This window comes from Physeter macrocephalus, chromosome 21 (genome assembly GCF_002837175.3).
Source record: "Physeter macrocephalus isolate SW-GA chromosome 21, ASM283717v5, whole genome shotgun sequence".
Taxonomy (NCBI): Eukaryota; Metazoa; Chordata; class Mammalia; order Artiodactyla; family Physeteridae; genus Physeter; species Physeter macrocephalus.
Genome location: NC_041234.1, coordinates 84,449,827 through 84,466,667, shown reverse-complemented (window position 1 = coordinate 84,466,667; position 16,841 = coordinate 84,449,827). Strand labels below are relative to the sequence as shown.

Genomic DNA, 16,841 nt, shown 5'->3' with positions numbered 1-16,841 from the left:
ATGATATTGAATATAGTTCCCTGTGCTATACAGTAGGACCTTGCTGTGTATTTGATTTATCATTTTTTTAAAGTTGAGCCATGGAAAATTGCTATTTGCCCATTTTTGACCTACAAGAGTAGAAATATCATGTGGTTCAATCTAATACTTCATGCAAGCCACTGTCCTAGGTGTTGAAAATATAAAGAGAGATAAGACACAGTCTGTCCTCGAGGGGCTGCCAAAAGAGAATCTCGTAAAGAATTAGCTGCAGATTGGGTGTGCTTGATGCTATAAGAAAGAGGTACAGAGGAAAGGGGGGGGGTGTTGAGGTAGAAAGGCAGTGTCCTGAAGTAGACGTTCGCTCCTTCCATTAGTAGGAGTCCAGATCCAATGCAATAAGCACTAAGCCCCCCTTCCTGCCGTCTAAGCATCTGAAGACCAGACAGCAAATGCAGAATCTCCAAGCAAGTGTAAGAGCACGCTGAGTTCTGAACCCGCCAACCTTTACTGAGTCTCTTTAGCATTTGTTATTTTTATGGGTCTCTGAATGCTTCCCTTGAATATTAATTTTCCTCAATTCTTTAAGTATATATTAGTTATTACATATTTTTGATTAATATCTGATGGCCGCTTAGGCTGCTGAGAGCTCCCATAAATTTCCCAAGTGGATATCTGGCACTGGGTAAGTGTGGGAGACCCTTTGTGTCGAGCAAAGACATCAATCATTTTAAGTCTCTGACTCCACACCTTAATACCCAAAGATATATTGCTAAGAAGCCCATAACAAGTCATTAAAAATGAATATCTTGTGGCAGTTTTCATGCCTGCAGAATTCCGCAGCAAAGGGAGGGGAACTTATGATGTGGCAGAGCCCAGTTAGCTCCAGCTTACCATGATCTCTGGGCATTTTTAAAAGATTCCCTATTTCTCACTCCAGGACCAGCTACATAATTCGCGAGGTCCAGTGCAAAATGGAAATGCAGGGCCCTTGTGAAACAGTTATTAAGCATTTTGACACAGCAACAGCAGTGCATTAAAGAAGCACAGGGCCTTTCTAAGTGTGTGACTACTCGGGTCACACGGGCATGAAGCCAGCCCTGCCTCTCTGCCCTCCCCAGCGCCTCCATCTTCCTCTGTCTGGAGCTTAGTCCCTAACTGTAAGTGCTTTCGATAAAAACAACAACAATGATAGCATTTTTTGAGATACCATAAGGGCACTCTATTTTCGTGAACTTTTCTTTTCATTCACTCATAAGATCAGAAGCGTTCTTCTCAGTAACCTGATAAGTACTATTATTACCTTTGTCCTACAGATGGGGAGATTGAAGCCTGTGATGGTTAATTTTATGTGTCAACCTCACTGGGCCACCAGGTACCCAGATATTTGGCCAAACATTATTCTGGGTGCTTCTGTGAGGTTATTTTCGATGAGATTAACTAGGTAGACTGAGTAAAGCAGATTGCCCTCCCTAATGTGGGTGGTTCTCATCCAATCAGTTGAAGACAAAAAGGCTGACCCTCCCTCAAGTAAGGGGAAACTCCTGCTTGACTGTCTCTGAGCTGGGACATTAGTTTTTCCTTGCCTTTGGACTCTAACTAAAATATTAGTTCTTCCTGGGTCTCTATCTTGCCAACTGCAGATTCTGGGACTTGTGAACCAATTCCAATTCATATATATACATATATATGTATATATATATACACATATATATGTATATATATATATATATACATATATATGTATATATATGTATACATATGTATATATTACAGACATGTCCACACATATTTTCTTCTTTATGGTCAACAGCACTACCTTAGCTGTATCTTTGACATTCCTTAGGATAAGGCATTCCAATGCCCACGTTCAGTTTGGGATGGTGAATTGTATGCATCAGTATAGGAAAGTAACAATGTAGCTCCCCAAGAGTGGGAGAGAGACGGGGCCAGAGAGGGAAATCAGGAAGGTTTCCTGCCTAGTGACTGAATCACGAACTATTTGAGCAAGCAATGCACAGAGATGAGTTAAAATTTGTCAGATTTGCCCCCCAGCCTTCCTGGAGGTTGCGTCATTTCTAAACTGGATCTGCATTTCATTAGCCATCAGGATTCTTGATGGTGAGAGAATTAACCTTTCTCAGGGAGTCCCTGTGAAGGAAAGGATGTGGACTCTTCTGTTTCATTTCAGCAGGAGTCTTTGTTTTCTCTGCAAGACGCCCCTTTGGCTCTCTTTGCTTGTGAATTCTTCCCTTTTGCTCATGATATAAACAAAAGCTCTCTCGACCCCATCTCGTGGGGTTGTGGGATATCTTGCTTGGCCTTTGGTTGTGCTCAGAGAAGAAAAACTCCACACTGGCCTGGAGCTGGATGACCTCATTCTCTTACAGCTTTGGGATTTTCTCTCTGAAGGTTTAAAAGATGGCTTGGGCACTGAACTTTTCTTAGATAGCAAAGCCATTTCCATGTGAAGGCCCTCTTAAGTTCCAATAGGATTTCTTTTGTCTTGAAACATGACACTTAAGAAGTACTTCTGAGCCCCCTCATGTGTAGTATTGCTATAGAGGAGACAAAAGATGGCCTTATGCTCTCAGCATACAATGTCAGACTATGGGGGTGAATTAGAAGCTGAACTGTGAGCTTAAGACTCTAAATACGTAGGAATTTGGAAAAGACAGAGATCCTTTTAGGCTTCAGTTGTCTGGGAAGGCTTCCTTGGAGCCTCCAGTCCGAGCCTAATGCTGAAGAGGCAAGAGTGACTCTTACCAACTTCTAGCTAATAACAAAGAGTGTGTACTCATCTGCAGCAGCATCCCTTCTGTGCCCATCAGGCTGCAAGGACAAAGTGGGGTGAGAGCAACAGCAATGCCATGGGCCATAGATTGAGATTCCCAACCAGAGATCTCCCAGAGATGCTAGGTGTGCCTGAGGTATTGATGCCCTCTGCCCTTGGAGTGGCCAGAGCTCCCTGGCAGGCTGCTTTCTTATCCATTTATCCTAGTGGGTCAGATATGTTATCTATGTGTGCTATGTGGTGAAAACAATTGGAAAGCACTATTCTAGATATATCCCTCGTCTGAGAAAGCCCTAGTAACACATGGTCACAGTGCTTTGTTTTCATGTCTGTAGTTTCAGACAGACTGTCAGCTCTGAGAAGGTAGACAGATTGTGTCTGTCTTGTTCACTGCTATATCTCTAGCGCCTGCCACTGTGCCTGGCACCTAGTACATTCTCAGAAAATATTTCATGCAAGTCAAAACCACAATGAGCTACTACCTCACACCTGTTAGGATGGCTATTATCAAGAAGACAAGAAATAACAAGTGCTGGAGAGGGTGTGGAGAAAAGGGAACCCTCATGCACTGTTGGGTGGGAATGTTAATTGGTGCAGCCACTGTGGAAAACAGTATGGGGGTTCCTCAAAAAATTAAAAATAGAACCACCATGTGATCAAGCAGTTCCACTTCTGGGTGTTTATCTGAAGAAAATGAAAACATTGACTTGAAAAGATATATGCATTCCCATGTTCACTGCAGTATAATTTACAATAACCAATATATGGAAACAACCTAAATGTCCATTAATGGATGAATGAATAAAGAAAACGTGGTGTATATATACAATGGAATAGGTGAAATAAGTCAGAGAAAGACAAATACCGCATGATCTCACTTATATGTGGAATCTCACATAAAAAAAAACAAACAAGCTCATAGATACAGAAAACATTGGTAGTTGCTGGGAGGTGTGTGGGAGAAAAGGGTGAAAGGGGTCAAAAGTACAAACTTCCAGTTATAAAATAAATAAGCCCTGGGCATGTAATGTACAGCATGGTGACTATAGTTAATAACACTACTGCATATTTGTAAGTTGCTAAGGGAGTAGATCTTAAAAGTTCTCATCACAAGAAAAAAATTTGTAACTCTGTATGGTGACGGATGTTAATTAGCCTTATTGTGGTGATCATTTCACAATATATACAAATATCGAAGCATTATGTTGTACACTTATAACTAGTTAATGTTATAGGTCAATTATACCTTAATTAAAAAAAGGAAAATATTTCATGAATGAATGAACAAATGAGAAAGTCTAGACCTTGAAGGATGAGTAAAACTTGGACAATGTGGAAGGGTTAAGCGTTGGCAGGGAAAAACAGTATGAACAGAATCAGATGTGGTCATGGTGTGTGCCAGGCAAAATTTCGAGAGCAGCTGAGGGGCCCAGAATTATTCATGTTTTGAGGCAGTGGGAAATGAGCAGGCTCCATCATGCCTATTGAACATAATGTTGGATGAATAAAGAGCCACTGAAGCATTATTGCCCCCAAACAAACTCAAAATTAAAACAAACACTTGGTAGTTGACACAACTGGTCTTGATTTTTCTCTTAGCATCTGATTCCAAGTCAAGCTTTGCCTACCCACTGTGGGAACCAATTTCTCACTCGGTCTGGGTCCCGATTCCAATAATTCCTAAATGTTCCCACATCTTCTTCCACCTCAGAGACCCTCACTGAAACCCCTGGCACCCCCGAGGCAAGGATGCTGTGCCATCCCTCGTGAGGCAGGGGTGAGGGGAGGTGAACGCTGTTGTTTTCCTCATTCACACGTTGCGGATATTGCTTTCCACGTGGAGAAAGGGTCCAAATGGCTACTTCCTATTCAAAACATCTCAGATGTCACATCGCGGGGACGTCTTCTCTGGGCTCTCCAAGGTTGAGTTACATGCATCTCTTCTGGGCCGCACAGCACCGTACGCTTATTGTTATTAATGAAGTAACCACGGCTGACATTTTTGAACATTTAATATGTTCAAGGCACTATGCTAAGTGCTTTCCCAGCATTATCTTAGTCAGTCCTTGCCACAAAATCCTACAGTGAGCGCTTTCTATTATTATTTCCATTTTACAGAAGAGGAAACCGGAACACAGAGAAGTTAAGTGATGTTGCTCAAGGTAACACAGCTGCTAGGTAGCCAAGCCAGAATGAGAATGCAGGTTTGTCTTATTTGCCTCGAATAGGGCCTTGACCACATGGCGTTGTAAGGGTCTGGGTAGCTCCCCCGCCCCCTAGAGTTTTAGCTCCATTACGTCGGGAAGTAAGTCTCATCTGGATCCCCGGCTCCTAACGCAGGGCATGGCACAGAAAAGAGCAACAAACGTGTGAGCAGAAAAACGAAGAAAAACAAAAACGCAAGGCTTCCACCAGATGGCGATGTGGGAGTCCAAGAGAAAAGTGCCCTCTTGGCTTCTTCCTTTCCCATTCCTTTCCCACGGAATACCCCAAGTCTTCACATTGTTTTCCAGAGAAGATTGAGTGGGCGGGAGAGACATTTTTCATGATAACGTTTAGGTATGAATTGGCACAAATTTGACAATTTAATTTATGACCTTATGTTTTGGCCCCAAAGGGAAGGTTGACCTTACTCCACCCTCTTAGATTCGCGCGCCTCTTTCAAAGATCTCAAAGTGGTTTTCAGACTCTCGTCATACGCTAAAAAGCTAGAAATAAAATCCAAATTGCCCAAAGCATTGAAGGAGGCTGTGCACTGGAGTGGAAAGATTTCCTGACTGGGAGGCAGGAGACTTGGATTCTGATGGCTCTGCCATTAACTAATAGGGGACTTCAGGCAAGTCCTTTCTCCTCTCTGGACCTTCGTATCCTCAGCTGAAAAATAAGGGGGTTAGATGAGGGAACACAGAAGCTCTCTCTCTCTTTTTTTTTTTTTTTCCCGCTAGCCTCTGGACAAAGGACCTTAGGCAGCAGCATTATAGCATGATGGTAATAGATTACGGACTCTGGTTCAAGTCTCGGCCACCTACAAGCTATGTGACTTTGAGCAAGTTAACCTCTCTGGGCCTCAGTTTCCTCATCTGTATAATGGGGTTCCTGTAAGGCTTAAGTGAGATAATGCATATAAAGTGCTTAACACAATGCTCGGCACACGTAAGCTTTCAGGAAGAGCCCTTATCTCATAGAGTTGATTCACATTTTAGCAACTCCATCTAGAGTTTGGCTATACATTTAGTAGTCAGGAAAATGGGGGGGAGCTTTAAGTAATAAACCACAAACAATCAGGGTTGGCCCTATCATAAGAGTAAACGCATGTCATGTGTACAAGACAAAGTTAAGTGTGCGATTGAAGCAAAGAGCTGCAAAAGTAACCACAAACAATTGGGATCCTCACACATTACTGGTGGGAGTATAGAAAAATACAACCACTTTGGGAAAAGGTCTGGCAGTTTCTTATAAAACTAAACTACATCTTCCCTGTGACCCAGCATTTCTCCTCCTAGATATTTACCCAAGAAAAGGAAAACATATGTTTACAAAAAGATTTGTTTGAGAACATTCATAGCAACTTTACTTTTAATAGACAGAAACTGGAAACAACCCAAGTGTCCATCAGTAGGAGAATGGATAATGGATAAATGGATAATCAATAAACAAACTGTGGTATTGTCATACAATGGAGTACTACTCAGCAGTAAAAAGGAACAAACTACAGGTACATGCGACAACGCGGATGATTCTCAAAAACATCAGGCTGGGTAAAAGAAGTCTTATACAAAAGACTTCATACTATATGATTTCCTCTATATGAAGTTCTGTAACAGGCAAAAGTAATCAATGATGGAAAAAAATCAAAGCAGTGGTTGCCTCTAGGGGTGAAGGGAGGGGATTGCCTGGGAAGGGGCAAGAGGAAACTTTCTTCAGTGGTGGTAATGTTCTACATCTTAGTAGGGGGCTAAGTTATGCAGTTACATTTGTCAAAACTCAGCAAATATACAATTAATGTTTGTGTATTTCATCGAACATATATGTTACTGCAAAAGGAAAACAAAAGAATAATAAACAAATATTGAACTCTAGTTAAGGATGGGTATGTGGAAGGTGCTTAGGGGTGAAGTGTACTGATGTCTGCAACTTCAAAAAGAAAAGACACTGGATAGACAGACAGATGGATAGGTGAGGGATGGATAAAGCCAGTATCCGAAAACATTAGCGGTAGAATCTGGCTAGTAACAAGGCACCACTGGAAAATTCTTTCAACTCTGCTTATTGTTAATAATGTTTGAAATTTGCATACATTTTTGGAAAAAAATGTATCCACAAAGTTCCATATCCTGAATGGAGCCGAATTTTTTTTCAAACTTAAAAGCCTTTGTTGGAGGAAGGCAGACCTCAAACCCAGGTAAATATTTCCTGATCACCTACTATAATGCCAGGCACTGTTCCAGGCTAGGTGAGGAATACGAAGAGGAAGAATACAGCCCTTTCCCTCAAAAGGATTGTCGGGGCCATCTGACAAGCACACATATCACTGTTATCCTGTGCTGTCGAGTTGCTAAGGACAGTGAGATTTCATCTAGTTGAAAGAGTGTCTTAAAAGTTGTCCCTACAAAAAAGAAATGATCATTATGTGAAGTGATATAGGCATTAGCTAACGCTATGGTGGTAATCATATTGCAATACACATGTACCAAATCAACATATTTGACACCTCAAATTTACACAGTGTTACATGTCAATTATATCTGAATAAAAAATAATTTGTAAAAAAAAAAAAAGAAAAGGTTTCTGGTATTGGAGACATGTGGGTAGTTATTGCTGCAAGGATGATTGGAAGGCGTCTTCAAGCCAGAGCACAGAGAGTCTTGAAGTCCACACTAAGGTGATAATTTGTCAATCTGATGGGGCACATTCAAGAATTTTGAGCCAACAAGTGGCATCCTTAGAAAATTGCTGGGAGAAAGGGGCAGCTGCAGTAGATATCATTGGTTTAGAGGAGTCAGCAGGCGAGGGATCTTTTCACGTACCTGCTATGAACACAGGGAGCAGTGGAGGCATCCACAGGGAGGAAGGGGGTTCAGAAAGACCTGGGACAGCTCTGAAGTCCAAGGAGATGAGATCTTGGTTTCATCTTCTGGGAAGCGGGAAGCTATTTGGTCTGTGCCCCTCTCCTACCTCTTTGCCCCATGATGTTGTGCCTCTGTAAGGCTATACTGGGTGTTTACAGCCAGCATCCATTCTGATTGTTTGCTAGTTCATCCTGATTGGTCAGTATCCAAGACATAGGGCTGTTAGATAGATTTTTTTTAAAATTAATTGATTAATTTATTTATTTTTGGCTGCGTTGGGTCTTCGTTGCAGCACGCGGGCTTTCCCTAGTTGCGGCGAGCGGGGGCTACTCTTCGATGCGGTGCACGGGCTTCTCACTGCGGTGGCTTCTCTTGTTGCGGAGCATGGGCTCTAGGCACGTGGGCTTCAGTAGCTGCAGCACGCGGGCTCAGTAGTTGTGGCACACGGGCTCAGTAGTTGTGGCGCACGGGCTTAGTTGCTCTGCAGCATGTGAGATCTTCCTGCACCAGGGCTCGAACCCATGTCCCCTGACCTGGCAGGCAGATTCTTAACCACTGCGCCACCAGGGAAGTCCCTGTTAAATAGTTTTAATATCAACCCTACCCACCTCATAGGGTTGATGTAAGGTTAATTAATAGCACATGCTAGGCATTTGATACATGAGATCAGGGACTATATTTAATGCTCCAGTATGTGGCCTGATATAGGGTGACCCCAGCACAAGCCCACCAAGACCCCCAAGAAATCTTTAAGGTAGGCACTCGAAGCCCCTGGGGTCCATTCGAACCCATAAATATCGATCTTTATCACACCCCAGTCCCCTCACCCCAAATATAGCATATAGTCCCATGAAGCAACTGAGAAGCCCCAGTTGGACCCAGGAACTGTCCCATTTATTCTCCTCCCTCTTTTGAATAAAGAGGGATCTTCCTTTTTCGAACAAGGCTTTGGACTCTAGTACTTGGGTCCAGAGTCAAAATTCTCTCCAAATCAGAATTCTCGCTGGATTTCATGCCCGCTGCTCATTCCACTCCAGATCTTGGCACTCCCTGCTTTCCCCCAGTTCACAAAGAAGTGGCTGTAAGCCATCAAAGCCACAGACAGTTCACCAGTGTGACTTGTTCACTGATGTGTCTCTAGGACCCAGCACAGTGCCTTGCACAGTGTAACATGCAACCAGTATTTGTTGAATAAATGAATGAATGAATGAGTGATTCTTTCTGGGTCTGTAGTTGGTGCTTCACGAAGACTTTTTTCCTCCCCTCCCTCAGAGCCCATTGTGGCTTTGCCAACCTCCTGGACTCCAACAGTGCTTACCATCTGTGCCCGTCCTTTGGCAACTAGCCAAACTCAACTCAGTTCAATTCAACCAACTTCCATGGAGCTGCACTATTGGCAGAAAGCATTCACAGTCTCAAGGAATGGTGAAAGCATTTCCTAGCCCATGGCGCCTCAATTGTACTTTTAAAACAACCTTGGCATGGAACAGAACCTTTTCCAAGACTTTTTTGAAAGTCTAAATACATGATTATAAATTACTTCCCTTTGTCAACACACTTGATTACCGTTCAGGAAATAAGTGAGTTCTGGACAATAGATCCACAGATGATTATGGGGCAGGTATGGGACAGGTGTAGAGGGGCTGGAAGTCTGGGGAGGAACGAGACTCAGTCCTTGTCTGATGGATTCGGACTTTCATTAAGTGTGGGGAGGAAAAGGGGGTTGGCATCTCAGCCATTCAGGGCTGGGATTGAAGGGATGTCCAGCAGCTCCTTGAGTGAAAAGAAAGCCAGAGTCTCCCACACACACACCTGTTGTTTTTTCTGAGGGTTGGGCCTTTTTAAATTTTATGACTAGTCTCCATTCCTGTTTCCACCCCCTTCTATGCATCTCTTGCCCCCTATGCTGGTCTTCTGTAAATTTCTAATTTGCTTTCTCGCTGGTAATTATTTCTTTTAATGGAATTAGAACTGGCCTTGTATGTGTTCATTAAAACATTATCTTTAATAGCGAGAACCTGGACATTAATCAGAAATCTTACAATAAGAGCTAATTTAAATACATAACAGCAGATCCATAGTCTGGAATCACTGTATAGGTAATAAAATGATGTTGTAAAAACTAGTAATTGACATGGGGAAAAATTCCCAGTATCTTGTTAAGTGAAAAAATAGGCTACAAAACAATGTATAGTGCCTGTGTGTGTGTGTGTGTGTGTGTGTGTCCGTGTGCAACACATGTGCGCTATTGTTGACTTTTCTTATTGGTGTTTTTCTGTGTTTTCCAAATTTTCTGCACTGAATGCTGCAGTCTGAATTGGGGCACTATCGGGAGGGGTGCATTGTAGGGACTCTGAGAGCACAAATAAGGGGAATCAAGCACGACTTCCTTTTGTGAGTGTATTTTGAGGAAGGTGAAAGGCACAGAGTATTGGAGAGGAACTCGAGGAATATGCTGTTTTTCAAGTGCAAAGGAAGAAGGTGATGTCTACTGGTGGTGAGGACTTCAGGTCCATCAGAGAAGACCGGGCTCCATTAAAGAATCAGTGGGGAGCAACTCTGGGTCTCTGAACACAGGGGTGAGTGGATGGTAGTGGTGTTGGCAGAGGATTATTCCAGCCATAGCAGGGTGGACTGGGTTGTAGGAAGGGTGATCTGCCAGGAGACTCTCAGTTTGCATATTTGACCTGAGGTAACGAGAGCTTGGATTAAGCTGGTGGCAATAAAACCAGAAAGGAAGGAGCGGATGGATATGAGAGATGTTACCAAGAAAGAATCAGAGCTAGAGATTCAAATTTGGCGAAATATATGCCAGGTGGTAGGTGAAAGCATGTAAGGAGACACTTTCCAAGGAAATGGATGTTAAGAGAGAATAGCTGAGGATTGAGCCTTTGGGAATTCCAACAGTTAATGGGAGGAGGAAAGAAGAGGAGCCAGCAAAGGAGACAGAGAGTGATGCGTCAGAGAGATAAGAAGAGAAACTTGAGAACGCAATGCCATGAGAGTCAAGGGTAGGACAGGAAGGAGTGGGTGGTTGATGGTATCAAATTCCTCCTTGAGGTCAAAGATGCAAACTGAGCAGAGACCCTTAAATTCGGCCGGGAGGCCGCTGGTGAACTTACTTACAGAGAGTGGTTTGGGCAGAAAGCGCTGGACTCTAGAAGGTTCCAGGGAAGGGAGTGGTGGGGAAATGGAGGCAGGCCATGTGACAAGAGTCATGTGTCATGACATAGAACACGGTCAAACTTTATTATTCTCGGCCTGCTGCTCAACCATTTGAATCTACTGGCTCATAAGGCTGTTGAAAGTACAGTACACGTTTAAATGATTGCTTTTATGCTACAGTGAAGGGGCTTCTTCCTCTCACTGCCCCGAACCAAAAAAAAAAAAAAAAAAACCTTAGAGATTCTGGGCATGTTTTAACAGATCAGAGGAGTCTTTTAGCTTGACAGTCCTGTTGCTAGGTTGGTACTGCTTTGAGAATTTCCTAGCTGTGTCCTCTGTCGTTAGTCACGCCGACTCACTTGAACAATTCTTCCCTGAGCCCCTCTGAGGCGAGGACATTGAGGCAAGGTGATTAGGAGGGAGCCAGTGGTCAGGGGCACGTGGAATGTCTTTAAGATGTACGTAGAGGCTGTTAAGCAAGGCTCCGTTTGAGACCCTGGATATAGTTTGGTGCCAACCTCACTCCAACACACAGAAGGCTACAGCCCAGAGTGGACAGTGGGCTGAAGGGTTACTGAAGCAGAGGCATCAGAAAACCTTCTTTTTCTAACCCATGGCCCCTGAAGATTGAATGGTCCCTGGACCCAATGGTCTTGAACAGGCACCTTGGTTTGCAAGGGATACATAAAGGCATATAGCTTCATTTCATTCCTTCTATTCTTACTTGGCAATCATATACAACCCGACCCGACCAGCACTGCTTCATTTTTTTTTTCCTACTCGCTGTCTAGAAATCAATCCTTTGAGCACTTTCCCTCTGTGAGTCCCAGTCTGTTTCCAGTTTGACATACTATGGGTTTATTTCTGTCTTAGTGACTTGTTTTCCCCTAAAGGAAGATACCCTCTGAGAAAAAAATGGCTGCCTCATGAGTCAGCAGGGCCTAGACCTGTTCCCAAGCCCCAGAGAGGCACAGAGCTGAGTATCTGGCTAACTGCATGTGGAGGTAAGCATATTCTCTAGAACTGGCACTTTTCAGATCCCGAGACGTCTAGGGAGTGTAGCCAAAGGGCCTTTGAAATGTCCCTGCTCCTTTTAATGGAACAACTTGGTTGCATTTCTGGGAAGATGGCTTGCCGCCCACGGGAAACAGGGTCATATCATGGATGGTACACTCACGCTAAGATGTGGAGGCCCCTCTAAAAATGTGATAGGAAATCAGAGCAGGGGTACTTCCCAGGAGGCTGGTATACAATCAGAAACCTTTTCTGGAAGCCCCGGGCGTCCTACTCCACTTCAGTCACCAAATTTGTCCTGAGCATCTTCTGAAGAAGATGCTCACCTCGGTCCAGGGGAAGCAGTGAGGGCTGGAAAGACAGGCCAGGGTTCTTGTCTATGGGAGTAATCACCCGCCCTGCGATGTGGACCCGCGGTCTCGGCTGCCACGTTTCGTGAGTGCTGATGGAACCCCGGTGCAGGGCCCGCCTCGTGGGGGCCAGATGCTGTATCTGGGCCAAAGCTGGGCCTGCAGGGCAGGTGGCCAGAACGTGGAAGGAATTCTTTTCCGCAGCCCGGGGTCCACGCTTGGCCCCAGCGAGCCGCCCTGCCAGCCTCTGCCGCCCGGGGCCCCGCGCATTCCGCGCGCCCCCGCCCCCTCCGCCCCTCTCCCGGCCTCGCCCCCTCCCTCGTCCCCTTCTCCTCCCCCCACCAGCTGTCCCCTTTCCCCGGGGCGGCGAGACAGCCGGAGCCTGGGAAGAGGCGGCCTCGGGCCGAGGGGGCGTGGTGGGGAAGGGGAGGAGGCGCCGGGGTGAGGGGATAAGGAGGCCCGGCCGGCGGGGTCCCCCAGCCACTGCGTCGCCCGCCCGGGAGCCGGGTGCAGCCGCCGCCGCTCGCCCGCGGCCCCTCGGCTCGGCCCGGGGGCAAGGTCAGCAGCGATCTGGAGCCGCCGTGTCACTCCCCGACAGCTATGAACTGCAGCGAGAGCCAGCGGCTGCGGACCCTGCTGAGCCGCCTGCTGCTCGAGCTGCACCACCGGGGCAACGCCAGCGGCCTGGGCGCCGGCCCCGGCCCGAGCATGGGCATGGGGGTCGTGCCCGACCCCTTCGTGGGCCGCGAGGTGACCAGCGCCAAAGGCAACGACGCCTATCTCTACATCCTGCTCATCATGATCTTCTACGCCTGCCTGGCCGGAGGCCTCATCCTGGCCTACACCCGCTCCCGCAAGCTCGTCGAGGCCAAGGACGAGCCGTCCCAGGCTTGCGCCCAGCACGAGTGGCTCCCGGGAGGTGCCCCGGCCGCTGCCGACGCTGAGACAGCCGCCGGATCGCCCGCCGAGGACCGCCGCCAGCTCGGCCCCGCCGGGCTGCCCGCCCCGGCCCTCGCCCGGGCCGCCGAGGGGGTCTAGAGCCGCCGCCCCGGCTCGCTGGCTCGCCCGCGCCCTCCTCAGCTCGCTCATCCCTGGGCGCGGCCCCGCCTGCCTTGCCGCCTTTTCCTCGCCTCCCCTTCCAGGGCTCTCCTCACCTGAGGCCCAGACAACGTTGAGAGGCCAGGAGACCTTGTCTGGAAGGCCCTGGAAGAAGCACCACCTTACCCCCTCCGGGCCAGCCTCTCCCTCCTCTCCGCTCCCCGCCAACCCCCACACCCCGACCCCGCACAACCCACTGCACTAAACTGCCTCTGCTCTCTTGTCTTCAGACGGCCCTGACAGCACGCTCCAGCCCTCTGGGAACTGAATCCAACACGTCCAACACTTGGCATTGAATTGAAGCAATGAAGTCTATGCGAACTCTGGGCCGTCTAACTGGCAGCTGTTCCGGGGGCTGCCAGGGACTGCTCACTCCGCAGAGCCAACGGGCTTGCCATCACTGCCAGGCCGGCTGGGGCAGCTCCAGCTTCCTGTTGCCTTAGGGACAGAGACAAAGAAAATGAAGAGAACTCAGACATCTTTTCCCTCCCTCCTCCTTCAGCAGGGAGCTAGCGGGACACTAGGACCAGTCTGTGGCATAGAATGGACTTAATGGGACTGGAGGTGGAGGGGGGCTCAGAGGGTGGGGAAGACCTATTACCCCCACTGTATGGTTTTCTTGCATCCAGTTGTCGTCCTGAAGGTAACTTGCCTAATTTTGAGTAGCTCTGCCGTCTTTTGCCATGGGTAACCATTGCTGGGCATATCACCCTAATACTTCCCAATGCTTCTCCTATATTGATTCAGTTGTCATGGCAGCTGTCGGCTTCATCCATGGAACATGAGGCTCAGTCGTCTCCTGCTCTGTAACCTGGGGAATGTCAGAGGCAGGTAATAAAGGTCGTTTAAACAATAACCCGAGGCTCTTTTCTCAAAGATCCCAGCCTTGAGACCCACTGCTATATAGAGAAGGAACCCTTTTTGCTTTTGGAAATAATGTTTAGATTGGGGAGTTGGGTTGTTTTGATACCTATATCTATATATCCAGTTCCAATGCAACAGATATCACTGTGCGTGAAGAAAAGGTTGATGTATGGCTAAATGGGTTGTTTTTTCAAGTGTTTCCAAGTTATAACTACCTTCTTACTTCTCTGCTCCTTTTCCCTTAATTCTGAAGCACTTTCAAATATCACGATGCTAAATAAGGATTTCCCACTTACCTCTTGCAGTTTTTCAGGATATACTTTAAATTAAAACAACCTCTCACACCCATCACTATTAGCTATTATCAAAGTTCATTTTTAGAAGCCACCTTCATAAGTCTCTCAAAGAAGCGGCTTATTAAAAGAGGAAAAGCCACCAAAGAGTGTAAATCTTAAGTCAGAGAGGAGATGCTTGAACTAAGCTGTCTTAACCAATGATGGGTGAATTTAGAGGTGTATGCTTATTGATTTATTCTCCTTCTTTGAAGGTCATCAGAAACTTGCCTGCTTAGGGCTTAAATGCTTATACCTGGTGGTGGCTGTTTGGGCCTCAAGCAAACACACATAAAATCACCTCTTAGCGTTAAGCCAACTTGCTTCAAGACAACTGGTTTCTCAGTAATAGCAGGACAAAGATATTATGGGTTACTGAAATGCACTGAGACTACACAAGCCTCATTCAAGGCATTGGTTTTGACCTTGTAGCCCATATGGTATTTTACTGGAGCTGTTAATAAGTTAAATGAACTTACTTTCATTCCCAGGATTGACCCCTTGAAGATATACCGGCCTTACCCCACTGGCTCCTCTCCAGTCCTAGTTCCAGCCCTAAGGTCGACCCCTTTCCTTGCAGGTGGGGGCCAGGGATTGGGCAGTGGTCCAAGATAACGAGACGAAGAGAGGTGATGCTGTGAGAGCCATCTCAGGGCCAGGCAGGGAGGCCTGAGTGGGATACGGAGGGAGGGCACAGATACCCAGCCATGCCAGGGGCATGTGGGGGAGGGCAGGCCCCAGCCTTGTATTTCAGGTACAACAATGTCCCTCATTGATCTGGCATAACTGGGGACACGAGGTTGTTTGATAATGAAGCATCCTCACTGCTTTAGGTGTTGAAATTTTGTAAACATCTGTACTATTTTTCATAGACATTAAAAAATTTATATTGCCAAAAAAAACGGCAGCTGGGAGCAGTTGGGATAATGCCCATAATAAGCATGAATGTGCCAGCTGTGGGAAACAAACCCCACCGCCAAAATATTCCTGCTTTTAAACACATTTTAACCTTTTTATGATGATGTCGTTCCTCATTAAGCACATGTGGTGAGAGTAGCCACAGAGTTTTCCCGGTGAGAAAAGTGAGCTGGTCTGGGGAGAGCGATTTGCTCGACTGCCCACTTTCCCCAAACACTTTCAGGGTTGCAACTGTGTCCCAGATAATGAAGTTTCCCAGAAGTTTGGACACTCGACTCTCTACCAACCAGCGAGGGTGTCAACAGCATTGAAGTGATCACACTGTGGTCAGCAAGAGACAGGAGAAAGAAAAACTAGAGGCCTGGCCAGCCTGCAGTTTTAATAATGTGTTCCTGGATAGCGCGAACTGACAGTACAAACTGGGAAATTTTTAGCCTTCTCCTTAATGTGATTCTAATCAGAGTGATTTTTTTTCAACTCCCTCCCCCAGCAGTCTATTTCTTCTGTGTAAGCAGGTCCCGTTTCAGTTCAGGTTCAGATCTTTGCTCCATAATAATAACGAAGAAGAAGACCCACGCTTCCTTACTTGTAACTTGAGGCTTTCAACCAAGTGGGGCTAGGAGATGTTTTGAGTTCCAATGTCTGCAAGTGCTCATCGACGGTGCAAAAATAAACAGAAGCTTTTCTCCCACTACAGACATACTTCTGCGCTGTTGAGTCACTTTTCTAGAGGGATATAAATGGGGCCTTTCCTTTGTTTGCAGCTACCGTCTCCTTTTCAATTTGCCATAGCCTTTAGAAACCGAAGATCTGCACATGATTTGTATTAACAAAGAGAAAAGGGAACGGGCTGCTTTCCAAACAGTCTTGCCTGATGGCTAAAGCACGTGCACTGTGGTGTCGTGGAGAGAGCATAGGACGAGAATCAGGAGAACTGGGGTCCAGCCTTGGCTTTGCCACTTAACAAGCTTTGTTTCTCAGGGTGAGCTGCTTAACCTCTCTGGGCCTGTCTCCACAGCTGTGGGAATCTGAGGATCAAGTGAGATAACATATGGGAAAGGAGAAGTACAGCAGCTATAGAAGTATAAGGTGTTAACGTTTATATTCTCCTTTTCCTTCCTTGGGGGAGTGCCCTTGGGCAGTGCGGAGAAAGTGGGGAAGAGAAAATTCTCTACTGCGTGGTCTACTCTTATTTTATAAAGAAGAGGATTGCAGTGACTTGGCCACTAGCTCCCAGATTTCTGAGCCTTTCCCCCCC

General features: G+C 46.2%; 1 protein-coding gene across 1 annotated transcript; it reads left to right on the top strand.

Moving 5' to 3' along the window:
- The first annotated feature begins 12,971 nt into the window (after window positions 1-12,971).
- KCNE5 (potassium voltage-gated channel subfamily E regulatory subunit 5) lies at window positions 12,972-13,409 on the top strand. Its single transcript, XM_007105792.1, has one exon. The coding sequence runs from the start codon at window positions 12,972-12,974 to the stop codon at window positions 13,407-13,409; it is 438 nt and encodes a 145-aa protein (XP_007105854.1).
- Window positions 13,410-16,841: the final 3,432 nt, after the last annotated feature.

Coding starts and splice junctions, on each gene's coding strand:
- KCNE5 (XM_007105792.1), top strand. CDS start 12,972: ATGAACTGCAGCGAGAGCCAGCGGCTGCGGACCCTGCTGAGCCGCCTG.